Raw genomic sequence first — 18031 nt, 5'->3', positions numbered from 1 at the left:
TGAATTTCTTTGAAAACACATTCCTCTTATTATATAATCCATGCCTCTTGGTTATGGATTTCTCAACCAGAACCTTTTTATTCCTAGTGAGTTTTGAGAAGATTCAGGTTGAGGTTCTGGATGTAGGTTTGCTCGCTGAGCTGGAAGTTTCATTTTCAGACATTTCATCACCATACATAGTCACTAAAGAAGTTCAATTCTGTACAGTAGCATATGAAGTCACAAATAAACAAACCCAATGTGTTTTTATCTTTACAAGATTATATTTACATAGTGCTTGTGTATAAGGTGTCAAATAATACAAAGGATGAAATGAAACTGTGGACCAGGAGCTATGACTTCCCTTCTCTCAGCCTAGTATAAATACCTCCCTGTTTTTCCCTTTTTTTAAGCTTTGACAAAGGATCAGTTAGACTCGCAACATTAGCTCTTTTCTCTCCTTACAGATGCTGCCAGACCTGCTGAGATTCTCCAGCATTTTCTCTCTTGGGATTATATTTACATACATTTGAGGCAGCAGGATAGTCTGATAATTGAATGGACCCTCCTCACATTTAACTTAGCTGCCCCATTGTGTCCTTCAGGACATAGTCCTGGACTTTGGAATGTGCCAGTTTGCAACACGGGTTAATTCCTAGTTCTGGAAGACCATACTTCCTTAGCTTGTCTACTTACTTCAGAGGAAAGTTAAGAATCCACCATGCTGGTGGGGAACTGAAGTCACTTTTAGGTCACAGTTACTGGTTATTAAATTTCTAGGTCTATGTTTAAAATTAATTGTAAATTCTCAATCTACTATAGTATAGCTTTGTTTGAACCATTAGTCCAGGTGGTACACACACTTAATTCCATGCCCTTGTGAGTAATTTAAAATTTTACAACTTTGAAATATTGGCATGACGTCAAGATATTTCTGAAGATTAAATAACTAAGCTGGGCAATTTGCATGTTAAAGCAAGTTTATACTTAGTAAGTAGTTAGTGAATTAAAATCCGTCAAAGCTTTTCATATTGAGTGAATTGAATTGTGTTTGAAATTAGAGATGGTTAATCCTCTATTATAATTCTGCTGTAAGGAAAATGTGACTGGCTTACTTCTCACCTTGGAACATGCATATATTATAGATGAAACCATTGTGCCACCTGATGTACCGAGTTACCTCTCTTCCCAAGGGACATTGGCTGAGCATCAGGAAACGTGTGTCAAGATAGATGACAGTAGCAATTTGCAATTAGCAGCAACACTTTCTAATGGACGTATGGAGAGCAATGGTATGGCTTTATTAAAATCATGTTTCTAATTTGAGTATATTATAAATAGGCTGTTACTCGGCTTTGAGCCTATTGTACTATTCAACATGATCGTGGCTGATTTCCATACCCTGTGCCCTATTGCTCTCCAGTCTCTTGATTCCTCTTGCCTAAAGAACAAGATCTAACTCCTCCTTGAAAACATTCAGTATTTTAGCTGCAATCACTCTGTGGCATGGAATTTCCCCAGGCTCATCAATTTCTCAGTGAAGAAATTTCTCCATGTCTTGAACAGTGTACTCTATCTTTTAGACTATGTCTCCTGGTTCTGGGCTCCCCAATTATCAGGAACATTCTTCTGACATTTTACCACGTGTAATCCTATAAGAATTTTATAGGTTTCTGTGATAGTTCCCCTCATTCTTCTAAATTCCAGTGGATATAGTCCTAACCAATTCAATTTCTCTTCATTGATCAGGCCTGCCATCCCAGGAATCTGATCTGCAACTTTTGTTGCACTTCCTCCCTGACCAGACCAGCACACAGTGGTTGTGGGTGTGGTTTTACCAAGGCCCTGTACAAGTGCAATATGATGTCAATCCTCCTGTACTGTCATCCTCTAGCTATACAGGCCAACATACCATTTGCCACTGCCTGCATACTTTGTGACTAGTGTACAAGACATCCAAGTTTTGTTACAACTCCCCTTTTTCTAATCTATCAGCAGTCACAGAGTCTGCCTTCATGTTTTTGTCCTCAGTGGACAACCTCACATTTCATAGAATCCTTACACTCTGGAAGCAGTCCATTTGGACCAAGTCCACACCAATCCTCTGAAGAGCATCCCACCTAGACCCACTCCAATACCCCATCTCTGCAATTCCCATGGCTAGCCTGACATTCACGGATACGATGGGCAATTTAGCATGGCCAATCCACTAAACCTGCACAAGATGGAGCAGCACCCGGAGACAATGAGGGAGAATGTGCAATGCTACTCAGTCACCGAAAACTGAAGTTGAACACTGGTCCTGGGACTGTGAGGCAGCAGTGCTAACCACTGAGTCACTGAGCTGTCCATGTATCCACATTATACTAATTCATCTGCCATGCATTTGCCACTCACTCAAATAGTCTATATCGCATTAAAGCATCATGCCCCTACAGTTCATCCTCCCGTCCATCTTTGTGCTATCTGCAAACTTGGAGGTACTTTTCAATAGTAGCAAATAGGGCATTTTTCAAAATAAAATCCTGGATATATTGCTTGAACATCATCTGTGGAACTCTTTACCATACATTCAAGATAGATCTTCAAGCAGTAAGGGAATCCAGGGTTATGGCAGGGGAAGAAGCAGGAAAATGAAATTGAGGATTCAGATCAGCCATGATCTCATTGAATGGTAGATTGAATAGCATACTTCTCTTTCTGTAGTCTTATAAGACCTGATAGGAAAAGCATCCCTTCAATCAAGCTAACCTTGAAACTAAATTCCACAAAGGACTGACCTGGTTTGCTGTTTTATATTCAATATTGCAAAAAGGAGTTGCGATATTCCTGTAAACTGAGGTCCACACATTTAGCAGGATACAAGATGAAATGTAGGCATCCTGGGTCCTCAGCTGAGGTCTTGCTCACTATTCATTGACATTTGGTCAATATTTAGACATACAATGATCTTCCTCATTCTCTAACAATTATAAGTGGAGACTAAATAGTGGAATACCTAGATGTATTAAAGAGCATACTTTTATAGAACAGTCCATGTCACGTTATGGAGCTCTAAACAGTTTTTAATTACAGGTATGTGTCAGTCTAATGCTGTAAGCTGTGTAGAAGTGGCATCCCATAATCACTGCAGTCAAACAAATTGTTTTGGTTCTAATGTAAATGATGGATGTAAACATGTAGCAGGAGGAAGGCTGGGGTCAGAAAAAACAGGTATGTGAATTTTACAAACCAAAATCCATTTAATTATAAAAAATCTATTTCCTTACGTTTTATTTTTATCTGCTTTTGAAAAAGTGTAAAATCTGGTCATTTGAAGATCATTTCAGATTCAGTTAACAATTAAAATTAGTAGTTGAATAGAGCCATTGAGGAGCTGTAGAATGCATAAAATGCAGTGGAATATTTGCACACAAATTACAAGTTCGAGCAATGTATTTGTTTTGTCCAATGCCTGAGAATTTCTCCATGTTTATAGGTTATTTTGGTGTTCCAGATCAGTTTGGTACTACCAAAATTTCTTCCAAGGAACATGAATGGTCAAATCCAAATAAATGTGTGGATCATGTGGATGGAAATCATGGTACAGAACGGAATGGAACAGACGGAGGCGTTTTGAATTGTTATTTATGCAACGGAACATCCAGTGGTCTAAGGGAGAGACAAGGGCTTGTGTATCCTAGCAATCATGACAGGATGGTGTCACAGGTACAAAATGTAACACCTGCAAAGATTGCTGATACAAAAGGTAATGTTTGACCTTTAATTATTAATTACTTAATTAATCACTGCACAATAAATTCAAACAGTAATGAATAAGAGTACAAGCACTTGTACTCTGACTATTCTAAATCTAATAGAAAAAAAATGATATTTACAGTTCTTAAACTCATATCAAATATATTTATTTGAATTTTTTAGGTCTGTCTTCCCAACCTGTGCAATTTTGTCAGGAACATCATAAGCCTGTACAACTTCCATTGTTGGAGACCTCAAGCCATCAATCAGTACCTTTGTGTGAGAAACCTCAGCCTGTACTGTGCAGTGATGCAGAAGGTGACATCAAACAGTCTTTACTACTGAATGGACAGTTATCACAATCTTACAACTTGGTCTGAAGAACAAGTAAATTGAATACAAACTTATGCCTGTGCACTGAAAACAATTTTTTGTTACTACCTCATCTACAATGAAGAGTCATGGCAGGACAGAGCTTGTATGGGAACAATCCTATTTGAGCGTTCTTTGTTTATTTTTAAGCTTCCTTGGGAAGTATTAGTAGCTCAACAATTGACTTGCATTTAAAGCATGTAAATGCAGGGCATAATGTATATAAAGGAATGTTTTGCTTTTCTATGTTTGTATATGTGTTTCCATATGTATCTTTTACAGAAGATATTTTAAACCTATTTAGTGCATGAATAACTTTCTAGAATTTTGAAGCTATTTCTCGGTTATGTTGGTTGCTGTTCTTAAATTTTGCAAAACCTACTGGTGCCTTAAAGAAAAGGGTCATAATGAAAGTGATTACTTATAAACACATTTACCCTTACACTGAATATAATTACCATACTGGACATGACAAAAAGAATTTTGTAAGGAAATGCTTACATTGTTTGATGAGGGTCTTAAAGACATTACATTTCTCCAGTGTCATTTTCTTTGTAGTTTGGTACAGAAATGATAGAAAAGTCACTCATAGTTGTAATGGTATAAGTTGGAATTCTGTGACTGTGAAATATAGGACTTTGTTATCAGCCAATGGGACACTGGAGAAATTGAAAATATGTACAGTGTCCAGATCACTTGGAAAAGAGATCGTGTTAGTTGATTTTGAAAAACTGCTTTATTAGAAAAATAGCAAACAATATTTTATAACACAATGCTGTCATCTCTATTTGCAAATTTTGCTCCTTGGAGATCACAGTTTAAAAAAAAGACTAATCAACTGCTAAAATTGGAAACAAATATAAAAGAACAAAGATCTTGGAATTAAAATTCTGTTGAAATAATGTCACCCTTCTAGTAAATATTCTCTATGCTGAATCTGCCTCAAACACAATAGGTACAATTGTGTGACTATTAAACATTGCCAGAAAGGACACAGCAAAGCTGCTCAATAGAGGCAAACAGAGGAAGGAAGTGTTACTTCTCTGCACAAGTATTTATTTATACAATTTGGTAAAATATACATTGTTACAGAAAATGTAAAATATAGATGTGTCTAACAAAGATGTCTAATAAAAATCATTTATAATACAAAATGGACTTCAGTGCAGTTCTCGTATTAAATCTCCAATCTTGATCGTGATCATAGAAGCAATTTGTGCATTTTATCATAAGTCCCTAGAAAAAGAAAACCACCAAAACTGATCCATGTTACTCTGGGGACAATTCCTGAAAACAAACTGGAGAAAAAGAAAAATATATTCAAACTGTAATGTCCAGCCTTTTTTGCTTCTGTTAATAATCCAAAAAATGCTATTTTGGATAAGTTTAATTCCATTTTCATGTTTTCTGTATCTCATGCTGCAACATAAAGTTTATTTATAAGCTTTTATTTTTTTCAATTATGTTTGCTATCACGTTCGTCAACATTGTCCTGGTTAGCAGTAATCATATACAAGCTAAGTGAGATATCTGAACCAAACAATCAAGCAGCTTATCATGACATACTATTAGCCCAGGCATACATTATTAAATTAATCTCAACAAAAGCAAGGCACATGCATAATTTTAGAACTGAATTCAGTAATAACTGTCTTGTTTTTGAAGCTTGAATTTCTAGCTTCCCTGCTGTTAAATGTGTAGTGTTAGCTGAACTTGAGCAATGGAGGTTAAAAAGAAATACATTAATTGGCCTAATTCATACCTGCTCTCAGGAAAATAAGGTCTCCATCCATCTATATCAGTGTTAGAACATATTTTCCTGAATGGACTTCATACCATGAAGTAAGTCCACCAAGGACCTGATCAGGTACTGGGGTTGTTTGCAGTAAATGGGCCAAAGTTTGCTGTGTTTAGTAACAAGGCATCTAATTGATTATGCTGGTGATTCCTGCACCTACAGAGCTTTCAGAGTTGAAAGTCACCATCCTCTTGTTTTCAACCATTAGCAAGATTTTATGCCCATTCAGAGGTAGGTGTGGAAGCAGGTGACTATTGAAATGAATACTAATGGCTGTTGTGCAGGATTGCTGTTGGCAATTTTGGTTAGGAATGGGGAAGGGAGTGCTTGGTAACCTGCCCAATTTGCCAATTGATCTGTTAATAAGTTTGGAATTTTCATCAGGGTGCAATGGTTGCATTGCAGGAGGAGCAATCAAGGTGCAAGCTAACTGTCACAGCCATGCCACTCAAATAAGTTGACTCATTAAACTGTGATGGAGCCTCATTACACTTACCTATGGCCTTCTACTTTTTATTGCCATGTAACTCCTTAGCAATATCCCCTGAAAACAAGTCAGATCATGTTGATCCCTACTACACATCTCTGGAGCAGATGGGTCTTGAACCTTCTTGCTCAGGAGGTAGGGTCACTACCAATGTACAAAAATAGCAGTTGAATCTCACATACACATCACGAATGGATTGGATTTGGACATAGGCCACCTGGTTGAGGTAGCAGCTCTACCGCTTTCAAGCTTTCCAGTGTCTCTAAATGGTTATACTGTCTGACATTTAGCTGTGTAGAAATTTGCGGCAGCTAAAAACTGAAGCCATTTTCTTCAGTCTATATTACAAATTCCGTTCACTAACCAAATACTCCATTTCTTGCACTGGTACTTTTGGTGTTATGCCATTACCAATGTGTCTATTTCTATCTCTTTAACATCTCCCTGAATTTGCGCATGCCTTAGCCTCTGTTGAAATCCTTCTTCATGCCCTTGTTCTCTCTAGAGTTGACTGTTCTAATATTCTTCTGGCTATCCCCTTCATCAATTTGAGATCTTAAAATATCTACTTTTAAAAAAAACTCTTAGTGCTGTTCCCCCAGTAGCCCTGTACTTCTAGATCCCTGTTGAATTTTAAAATTCACATGCATATTTATAAATGCTGTGTGACCTCATTCCTCATTATCTCTACAAAGTCCTCTAGTCTGAGATCAGCTTAAAATCTCTATGCTCCTCCAATTCTGGCCTCTTCCCTAGTTTATTTGCTCCACCACTGGCAGCGATGATTTCTGCTATGAAAGCTTGAGTTCTCTCTCAACCATTATTCATATTGACCTACCGTCCTTGTGTAGGACTGCGACCACTAGGACTCATAACAGCACACAAACCAACAGCCACTCTCAAACATCAACTCACCAGGACAAAGGACCCGATACCCAGCATGAGCAAAACCAACGTAGTGTACAAAATCCCATGCAAGGACTGCACAAAACACTATATAGGACAAACAGGAAGACAGCTAACAACCCGCATCCATGAACACCACTGGCCACGAAACGACACGACCAGCTATCCCTAGTAGCCATACACTCAGATGACAAACAACATGAATTCGATTGGGACAACACCACTTTTAAAGGACAGGCCAAACAGAGAACAGCCAGGGAATTCCTAGAAGCATGGCACTCATAAACGAATTCAATCAACAGACAAATCGACCTAGACCCTATATACCGGCCACTGCAGCGGACAGCTACTGACAACCGGAAGCGGCAGATTCAAACCAGTATAAATGCCGGACGAATCAGCACAGAAGCGCTTCACAGGAGGCTCCCAAGCACTGAAGATGTCATCTAGAAAGGGGACGAAACGTTTGCAAGAAAAACTCCCAGCTCGGCGAACAGAACTAAAACTTCTTATTTATAAGGCTACACTAGGAATGGCTTTTGCTTGTTTTCTATCAAAGAACATTGAGAGCTGCATTCTTAAACTGCTGCAGTCTATCAAAAGACTTCTACAGTGGTTAGGTAGAGTGTTCCAGAATTTTAACCGATTGATGACAGAGGATATATATTCAACTCTGATTGATGTGACTGAGATGTTGTTGTTCCCTTGAGGCTGCTGCCTGACTTCTTTCTTTGAAAGAGCTTTGGCAGTTGCTGTGATGCATCTTGTAGATGGTACATAATGATGCCACAAAACAGTTAAGATGGTGGGTAAGGTAATAATGTGTCTTGGATATTGTCAAGCTTACATCTTGTTGCAGAATACCCTCCATTTGCTTGAATAAGTGTATCTGTCACTCACATAACTTGTGCCTTGTAAGATGGGTGGACAAGCTCTAGACAATCAGGAGGTGAAAACTCCTGACAGGATACCCCAGCTTCTCAGCCACAATATTTATTCAATAAACATACCAGAAACATTTGTTTTTAAACTTATTTAAGAGTCAGCAGCTTATTTTTTCAGCTATTTTGGTTTTCTAAAATTCACAGCTGACAGATGGAAACAGTTTAGGGTTTTACTAGACAGCGATTCAGCAGATTACTGTAATTATCAAGGATAAAGCACAGCAATTTGTACCAAGCATGTACTGGCCACACTGTTAAATAAATTGACATTTAAATGTGTTAAACTTGTAAATGTTAACCCACAATTTCCCTTAGATTATGCCAATTTTGTTTCAAAGTATCTCAGCCTATTACAATTCTCCTGCACATTTATATGGCATATAGATACATTAAAAAATCAGAGCTATCAAGGCTTATAGTGTAGTTAAATCCCAATCAACCTACTTGTCTATCAGATTTTTTTTTAAGAGCAATGTAAACTAGTTTCAATGCCTGGGGCTCTCCTCATGTTCCTATATTTTTCTACATTTCTGATATTTAACTTTTCCTTAAAAGATGCAATGGTCTCTGCCTCAAGCAATCCAGTGCTTATCACCCGTTTTAGTTTTCAGAGTAACAATTCCAAATCAATAACAACTTATTCAGGAACGAGGTACACAGTGAACCTGGTTAAAAAGTGCACAGGAGACAGTGAAAACTTGAAGGGAACACAGTGCTCAGGACCTACAGGATGAGGGCATTCCAGAGTACGAAGTGTTCAGAAAAGATAGCAAAGGAAGAAATGGAGGAGTGGCAGTATTGATTCAGAAGAGCACTGCAGTACCAGAGAAAGAGGATGTCAGTCAGTTCAAGGTCAGAATCAACTTGGCTAGAGTTAAGAAAATAAAGTGTGTGATTACATTCTTTGGTGTAGTCTGTAGACTACCAACTGAAGGGAAGGATGTATAGGCACAAATCTGCAGGGAAATTACAAGAGGTGCAAATATTTTAGTGTAGTTATAATAGGGTATATTAATTAGTTGAATGGAGACTCGGATAGTGATAATATATAGAGCAGAGAGACACAAGAGTTCCTAGATAGTATTCAGGAGAATCTTATACGGTAGTGTGCAAGTGGAAGCATCACAGGACCTGGTTCTTGGAAATGAGTTGGGCCAAGTAGGTCATGTAGGAGAAAGTGAAGACTACAGATGCTGGGGATCAGAGTCAAAAGGTGGAGCGCATGGAGTGCAGGTAAAGTACAGCAGGTCAGGCAGGGTCCGTGGAGGAGGACAGTTGATGATTCCAGCATAAATTCTTCATCAGGAATGTGAAGGGGCACCAAGTGGGCTGAGAGATAAATGGAAGAGGATTGGGACTTATAGGGAAGGTAAGTGTGAATGCAATAGGTAGACAAAGGTGAGGGAGAAGGTGATAAGGTGGAGTAGATAGATGGGAAAGACAATGGACAGGTCAAGAGGGCTGGGCTGAGTTGGAGGCTTGGGACTGGGATAAGGTGTCGTCTACTGTATCCGTTGCACCCAATGTGGTCTCCTCTACATCGGGGAGACAGGACTCCAACTTGCAGATCATTTCAGAGAACATCTCTGGGACACCCGCACCAACTAACCCCATCGCCCTTTGGCTGAACATTCAACTCTCCCTTCCACTCCACCAAGGACAAGCAGGTCCAGGGCCTCCTCCAACGCCAAACCCTAACCACCCAACGCCTGAAGGAAAAATGCTTCATCTTCTGCCTTGGCACTCTGCAACCACACTGGGTTAATGTGGACCACCAGCTTCCCCATTTCCACTCCCCACACCTTATCCCAGTCCCAAGCCTCCAACTCGGCACCGCCCTCTTGACCTGTCCATAGTCTTTCCCATCGATCCGCTCCACCCGATCACCTTCTTCCCCACCTTCATCTACCTATCACATTCTCACCTACCTTCTCCCCAGCCCCACCCCCCTGCCATTTATCTCTCAGCTCCCCCACCCCAGCCCACAAGACTCATTCCTGATGAAGAGCTTATGCCCGAAACTTCGATTCTCCTGCTCCTTGGATACTGCCTGACCTGCTGTGCTTTTCCAGCACCGCATTCTCGACTCTGATCTCTAGCATCTGTAGTTCTCACTTTCTCTCAGAAATGGGAGGCATGTCAAGACAATTTTATGTTTAAGTGAAATAGCATTCCAACAACAACTGTCGCTCCGTGGAAGATCCAGGCCATTATGTTAGACATCTGCATTTCAATCAAAACATTCCTTATGATTACAGATTCCTATGTCAAACATGATCTTCATCACTCTCTCTGGCTTTAATACTCTTTTGACAAGGTGTGATGAAACAAGAAAGGGTGGTACAGTGGCTCAGTGGTTAGCACTGCTGCCTCAGCACCAGGAAGCTGCGTTCAATTCCAGCCTCAGGCAACAGTCTCCCCATGTCTCCTCCGGTTGCTCCGGTTTCATCCCATAGTCCAAAGATGTGCAAGTTCGGTGAATTGGCCATGTTAAATTGCCCATAAAGTTCAGGGATGTGTAGGTGAGGTGCTTTAGTTAGAGGAATGGGTCTGGGTGGGTTAGTGTCCAGAGGGTCAGTGTGAACTTGTTGGGTCAACTGGCCTGTGTCCACACTGTAGGAATTCTGTGAAACAGTGCTGGACCTGCTTCTCAGAAATAAGGTGAGCCAAGTAGGTGGCCATTGTATCATAGGGCAGAACCTTATAGGAGCAAGACAGGAGTTGCTGAGGCTTTCAGCTAGGAGAAGCTGAATAGACTGAGGCTATTTTCCCTGAAGCGCCGGAGGTTGAGGGGTGATTTTGTAGAGATTTATAAAATCATGAGGAGCATGGATAGGGTGAATTGCCAAAGTCCTTTTCCCATAGGGGAGTCCAAAACGAGAAGGCATAGGTTTATGGCGAGAGGGGAAAGATTTAAAAGGGGTCAAAGGCAACTTTTTCACACAGAGGGCGGTATATATATGGAATGAGCTACCAGAGGAAGTGGTGGAGGCTGGAACAATTACAACATTTTAAAGGCATGTGGATGGGTTCATGAATAGGTAGGGTTTAGAGCCATATGGGCCAAATGCTGGCAAATGGGACTACATTAACTTAAGGTATCTGGTTGGCATGGACAAGTCAGACCAAAGGGTTTGTTTCTATATTGTCCAGCTCTATGACTCTCTGAATGAAGTGGGCAAGAATTGCGTAAATGCAGTGTACTGGGTATCCAAAACCAAATTTTACACAAATTACACTGCTCCTTCCTTCATGTATTCAAGCCACTTTCCATAAAGCTGAACTGGTTAATTTTGTGACTTAACCTTATCTGCACTTACACTGCAAGTGTTGAAGCCCCCCCCAGGTGTGTCTACACAGCCTCAAATGCCAGTGTTTTCTATTATCTAGCTAACGCCACTGCTCCTAACTTATCTTGTCAAAATGGATGACCTCATCTTGGTTCACCAACAGAAGATAGATTATACACCAGAAACAGAAACCTTTGCAGGACAATGAGGAAAGTGGAGAAGTAGTGGTTAGATCCTGCAAAGAGCAAACATCACCATGATGGACTGAACTACCTTTCATGATTCGTGATTCCACTTAATTGCATCAATTACAAATATTTCATTTCAGTAGCTTAAACCTCCTGGTCTTTTTTTTATATATAGTCGTCCATGCTGTTCGCTAACTCTCCACCTCTGTCATCAGCAAATTTTGACACCATGTTTCCAGTGGCTAAATCAAAATCTTTAATCTCTGGCACACATCACTTCTGAGCCTTATCTGAACATCCATTTGTCTTAACTTGTTGCTTCTTCTCTGTTAACCAACTTTTTAATGCATGCTGCTTAACTTAATATACCACATGGCTTTCAAACAAGCCTCTTGTGAGCTATCTTGTCAACTGTGTTCTGCAAAACCATGTATTCTTATGTCTACTGCATTCCCATTATTGAAAAGTGATCATCTATTCCTAATAGAATTAAAATATGTGCACATTTAGAAGTAAATGGGTTAATAAAAGATGACTCATACATAATTGTTAAGGACAAGCCACATTGGTCAAATTCGAGTTTTATTTTGCAGTCTAACCATCTCAAAAGGGTAACTAGGGAGAGAATAGGACCCTCAAAGATCAGCAAGGCGGCCTTTGTGTGGAGCACAGAAAATGGGGGAGATACTAAATGAATATTTTGCATCAGTACTTACTGTGGAAAAGGATATGGATGATATAGACTCTAGGGAAATAGATGGTGACAACTTGCAAAATGTTCAGATTACAGAGGAGGAAATGCTGGATGTCTTGAAACGGTTAAAAGTGGATAAATCCCCAGGACCTGATCAGGTGTACCCCAGAACTCTGTGGGAAGCTAGAGAAGTGATTGCTGGGCCTATTGCTGAGATATTTGTATCATCGATAGTCCCAGGTGAGGTGCCAGAAGACTGGAGGTTGGCAAATGTGGTGCCACTGCTTAAGAAGGGCGGTAAAGACAAGCAAGGGAACTATAGACCGGTGAGACTGACCTCGGTGGTGGGCATGTTGTTGGAGGGAATCCTGAGGGACAGGATGCACATGTATTTGGAAAGGCAAGAACTGATTTGGGATATATCAACATGTTTCATTTCCATTGCATTACAGCCTGATCCAGTAAGATGTTGCGAAACTTGAAAGAGTTCAGAAACGATTTACAAGGATGTTGCCAGGGTTGGAGGATCTGATCTACAGGGAGAGGCTGAACAGGCTGGGGCTGTTTTCCCTGGAGCGTCAGAGGCTGAGGGTGACCTAATCGAGATTTACAAAATTGAGGGGCATGGATAGGATAAACAGGCAAAGTCTTTTCCCAAGGGTTGGGAGTCCAGAAGTAGAGGGCATAGCTTTAGGGTGAGAGGGGAAAGATACAAAAGAGACCTAAGGGGCAATTTTTCACACAGAGGGTGGTAGGTGTATGGAATGAGCTGCCAGAGGATGTGGTGAAGGCTGGAACAGTTGCAACATTTAAGAGGCATTTGGATGGGTATATGAATAGGAAGGGTTTAGAGGGATATGGGCCGGGTGCTGGCAGGTGGGACTAGATTGGGTTGGGATATCTGGTCGGCATCTACGGTTGGCCCGTGTACATCTCTATGACTCTATCTCACTGTTGAGGATTTTAATGAAGATCAATTGACATATTTTATAATAATTTTGAGATTTAGGCTAAATATGTTATTACATTGCAAAGTTTATATGCGTTCAAAGTGACCTCTGACTTTGTTATACTTTTCCATTCTTATATGCTGTAGTCATTCCTCCTCAATTGATCTTCAGCTCATCAGTTATTAACTCCATTTCATTTTCAAGTAAATGAAACAACACTGGAAGCATCCTAATCTAAGAAGCAGTCTTCAGTACACTCTATAAATCATTTCCCATTGTAAACATTCATTATTTTTGACTTTGTCAGGATGTGTTTTTGCTCTACTATTGCTGAAAAAAAAACATGATATTTAAGCTTTTCTATATCAGAACAGCAAGAAACCAATTTACTCTGCATGGAAAGAGTTGGATCATATTTGACATGGAGTTGCAGCAGGATCTGTTAACTGTCAATATTAGCTCAATGATTAATCTCAGACCAGGTGGGAAGACGCTGAATGGTGAACACAAGCTCCTTAAGCCTACATAGAACAGTCTCTATGTGTGATTATATGTATCTTTTAGCACACTCAAAGCTCATGCGATCTCAACTAATGATTCTAAAATTGTTTCTGGTGTAATTTTTAGCACAGTCCGACCTATTTATCCAATAGCAGTATCACGTTTAATGTTCAAAACTCTGCTGTCAGATTTGCAAGTACAGGTTTGGCCAGGCTGCCCAGTCAAAGGCATGTGCTGCTTGATAGTGCACTCTCCTCCCCAGTCATCGAGGCATACAGCCCACATACCTGGCATCACTCTAGCACCAAAGCTCATCAGCCATGTTACTTATTTGCGTGATATGCAGAATGTCTGTTTGGCTTGACTGCAGCATCATGTTATGGAGCAAACCTTTTGTGTTTTTACTGCAAAGTAGCAGCATGACATAACTACCTCCATCAGTTAGTCAAATTTGGAGAAACCGTCCTCTTTTACAGTAATTGGAGATATACTGGACACCTTTCATGGCTAAAACTTCTATAAGTTTGCATGAAATGTGAGTGATGATTTGATCAAGGTAGCCATTATCATGTGGGACTGTTTTGATAAACCCTATCTTGCCATTACACTTACACATTATTCACAATGTTACCATTATTAACAATCTTGTAGCACACAGAGCTGCAGGAATCGCATATATTGATCAGATAATGTAGGTTTTCAGTAGTAGTAGATGACCATTTTCTGCTGAGAAAGGGATGTAGAGACTACCAGTCTTTACTATTGGCCTATGGCGATGACTTTGCCAATCAGAATCTAGCTGACCGGACTGATGTTAATCAGCTAGCTAATGTTAACAAATAACAGACTAGCTAAATCTCCATACCAACTGTGATCCAACTAAACTTCACCCTCTTCTCATGCTGTAAAAATCTGTGATCCTTTTCAAAGTTTGGGTTTGTTGTATCCCAGTCATAATAAGTGCAAATTAAAAAGCAAATAAAAAAATCACTCAACACCAGGTTATAGTCCAACAACCACCTGATGAAGGAGCAGCATTCCAAAAGCTAGTGCTTCCAAATAAACCAGTTGGACTATAATCTGATATGAGCAAATTTATGCTGATTAAATAGGTTAATCTGCATTTGTATCACAGTAACTTCAGAATTACAATGATCGTTTCACGTTCAAATTCTATGTTATATGCATACTTAGGTGAAACTATAAATTAGTGTTAATTTGTTGATGTTAAACATCCATGGCATGGCAAGATTTAAGAAAAAAGCATTATATTCTATTTTCTAAAAACTATTTTGCACAACCTCAAGTATTTTGTATTTGATAAGGTATGTTCAGAGGATAGTCATAACTATAATGTCAGATTGACAGTAGAGAATTTGTGCAAACAAGCTCCTTCAAGCAATAAACATTTTTTTTTGTTCACTGGAGAAGGTGCTGATGAGGTGCATTCCTGAACTGCTGCAGTCCTTGGGGTGTAGTGACACCCACGATACTGTTAAAAAGGGAGTTCTAGATGTTTGATCCAACCACGCTTAAGGATATGTTTCTAACTCATGTTAGAGAACACAACCTCTCCCCTTTCAGATGGTGGATGTTGAGAATTTGTAGGTTCTGTCTAAGGAGCCTTTGTGAGTTGCTGCAGTGCAGCTTGCAAATGATACACACTGTTGTTACGTGTTGGTGAAGGGAGTGAATGTTAGATATTGTGGATGTGGTGTCAATCAAGTGATGGCTTTGCCCTGGATGCTGTCAAGCTTCTTGAGTATTGTTGGAGCCATATGCATCCCAGTAAGTTCCATTACACTCATGATATATCTTATAGTAAGGTTTTGGGAAGACAGGAAGCAAGTTATTCACCTGCTGTTGTAGCTACAGTATTTATATGGCTGGCACACTTTGGTAACTCCCCGGGATGTTGATAGTGCGGGATTCAGTGATGATGATACCACTGAACATCAAGGGATGCTTAGATTGTCTCTTGTTGGAAATGGTCATTACCTGGAACCCGTATAGTATGAATATTACTTGCCACTTATCTGCCCAAGCCTTATCTAGATCTTGCTGCATTTGGATAATATCAGAGATGTCACAAACAGTGGTGCACACTGTGCAACCATCAGCAAACTTCCCCACTTCTGACCTAATGATGGAGGGGAGCTCATTGATGAAGCAACTAAAGCTGGTTGGGCCCTGGCCCCAATAAACTCCCATAGCAATTTCCTGGGGCAGGTACTTTGATGTTGTTCACTGAAGGACAAATATTGGCTAGCTCACTAGCTATAACTCACCTGTACTCCCTTAAAAATTGCAAAGGATCTTCTACATGGAAACAATTTAACTTCTCAACTAAAAGACAGTGGCTCGGATTCTCTCAGTGTTGCAGTAGAATAGCAGCATTGGCTCTTTGATACAGGGATGGCAGGGCTATCAACTGACCTATAGCTATCACCAATGCATTTTACCTTCTATTATTTTCACAGAAAATGTTCCCAGAACTTTGAGTTTTATCAGGATTCCCAAAAGCTCCTCTGCCCACAGCTACCTTCCACAGATTGCCAAAATAACACTTCAATTCCTCCTTGCTACACCCCCCCCCATAAACAAAAGCGCTGTTTAAGACAGCCTCTGAGATTGTAACAGTGAAATTTCAAGAGGCACTTAGGTTGGCTGATGACGTCAACATCATTCTTTGAGATTAATGGCACCACGATTGACTACAAAGAACGAGAACAGACCTAAACTCCACATTGTTAAATTAACTAAACTTTGCACTTGCACAAACATCAAAATCAATTTTTAGCACATTTTTTCCTGCAAGAATTAATCTATTCTCTTTTTGCTTTCCATCTGTGTGACATTAAACCCTTCTGAACCTTGGTGATGGATTTTTGAATCTGGCCCAATAAACTGTCAAGACAAATACGTGAAGAGGAAAAGAACATCAAGGGATAGTAATTTCTGTTCAAAGTTGTGCCCTCATCGTGCATTAAAAAAAACTGTACATTTTTAATCAAAATCTTATATCTTTTACATCAAGCACAGTTGAAATGGCACAGCTGTTAAACTTAAAAGTCTTACATTACTTGTGCCTGGTTTGTTCCAGGATCAGATTCATGAAATAGTAACAAATCATAAAACAGGGAACCTACCACTGAATGAAGAACAAATTGAAAAAAGAAAGTTTGTCTTTTCCTGCTGTTTTATTTATATGTGACCCAGGAGACTCCACAATATGAACCTAAATGGCCCATGAAGTCAAAAAGCTTGGATGTTCATTTCCCAGACTTTCATTTCCCTTTATTATTTTGGCCCCTTGCCCAGGTGTCTGTGGTGGAAGAGACAACAACCCGGAACCAAACCAACACCCGCTTTCATATTTCAACTACACGTTTGCTTGGATGGCCTAATGTGCAAGAAAAGACAGTCGGAGACCAAAGATGCCATGAGAATGATCAATTGATTCCAATTACTCCTGCCTTAAATAGTCTCAACTCACACCAGAATGTGTTGCTACCAACAGAACATGGTTTAGTATTTTGTAGGGAGAACAGGGTCATGGCATGCAACATTAAAAAGGTTCAGGAATGATATAAAATATGACCGCATTTGAACATGATTCAATTGCAATTATTTATCCGCTAATTACAACTTATTATACAGTCATGGCTCAGTTGGCAGCTCACTCACTTCTGAATCATAATATTCCTGCTTGAAGTCACACTCCAGAGCCTGAGCACAGACATCATGTGGAACAAAGAGCAAGCACTGCACTTTCAGAGGTGTCACCTTTTGGATGAGCCATTAAACTGAGGACCTGCTGGCTGGGGATGGTGGATATAAAAAATCCCATGACACTATTCTAAAGAGAAGCAGGGGAGTTGTCCCCAGGTCCTGAACAATATTTATCATAAAAAGATTATCTGGTCATCATCACTTTGCTGACTGTGGAAGTTTACTGAGTGCAAATTAACTGGTGCACATTACAACTGTGACTACACTTCATTAAGTACTTCATTGATTGGAAAGAGCTTTAACACATCTGAGAATCATGAAAAATGCTACATGCAAGTAAAAACATAAGTCATTTCACTTCTGCTCTAAAAAATGTTTACTGCTCACATAACTGAATGTGCAAACAACTTTCAGAATACAATTGTTGCTACAACTTAACTGAAACAATATCA

At 39.8% G+C, this 18031-nt stretch overlaps 2 protein-coding genes across 6 annotated transcripts in view; one reads left to right on the top strand and one right to left on the bottom strand.

Moving 5' to 3' along the window:
* lrig1 (leucine-rich repeats and immunoglobulin-like domains 1) overlaps positions 1 to 5238 on the top strand; it is a 117759-nt gene extending 112521 nt beyond the window's left edge. The window contains exons 16-19 of one of the 2 annotated variants that reach the window (XM_060835676.1): positions 1125 to 1271; positions 3055 to 3192; positions 3476 to 3727; positions 3901 to 5238. In XM_060835676.1, the coding sequence (XP_060691659.1) occupies positions 1125 to 1271; positions 3055 to 3192; positions 3476 to 3727; positions 3901 to 4097 (734 nt within the window). In that variant the 3' untranslated portion in view covers positions 4098 to 5238. Of the gene's footprint in view, positions 1 to 1124; positions 1272 to 3054; positions 3193 to 3457; positions 3728 to 3900 lie in introns of both variants that reach the window. The other variant, XM_060835675.1, reaches the window with a different exon arrangement.
* slc25a26 (solute carrier family 25 member 26) overlaps positions 5206 to 18031 on the bottom strand; it is a 193853-nt gene continuing 181027 nt past the window's right edge. For 3 of the 4 annotated variants that reach the window (XM_060835677.1, XM_060835678.1, XM_060835680.1), the window contains one exon: positions 5206 to 5387. In XM_060835677.1, coding sequence (XP_060691660.1) covers positions 5291 to 5387 — 97 coding nt within the window. In that variant the 3' untranslated portion in view covers positions 5206 to 5290. The remainder of the gene's footprint in view (positions 5388 to 18031) is intronic. The other variant, XM_060835679.1, reaches the window with a different exon arrangement.

This window comes from Hemiscyllium ocellatum, chromosome 14 (genome assembly GCF_020745735.1).
Source record: "Hemiscyllium ocellatum isolate sHemOce1 chromosome 14, sHemOce1.pat.X.cur, whole genome shotgun sequence".
In the NCBI taxonomy this organism is placed as follows: Eukaryota; Metazoa; Chordata; class Chondrichthyes; order Orectolobiformes; family Hemiscylliidae; genus Hemiscyllium; species Hemiscyllium ocellatum.
The sequence above is the reverse complement of the archived record's forward strand: the minus strand, read 5'-3'. Positions and strand labels throughout refer to the sequence as shown.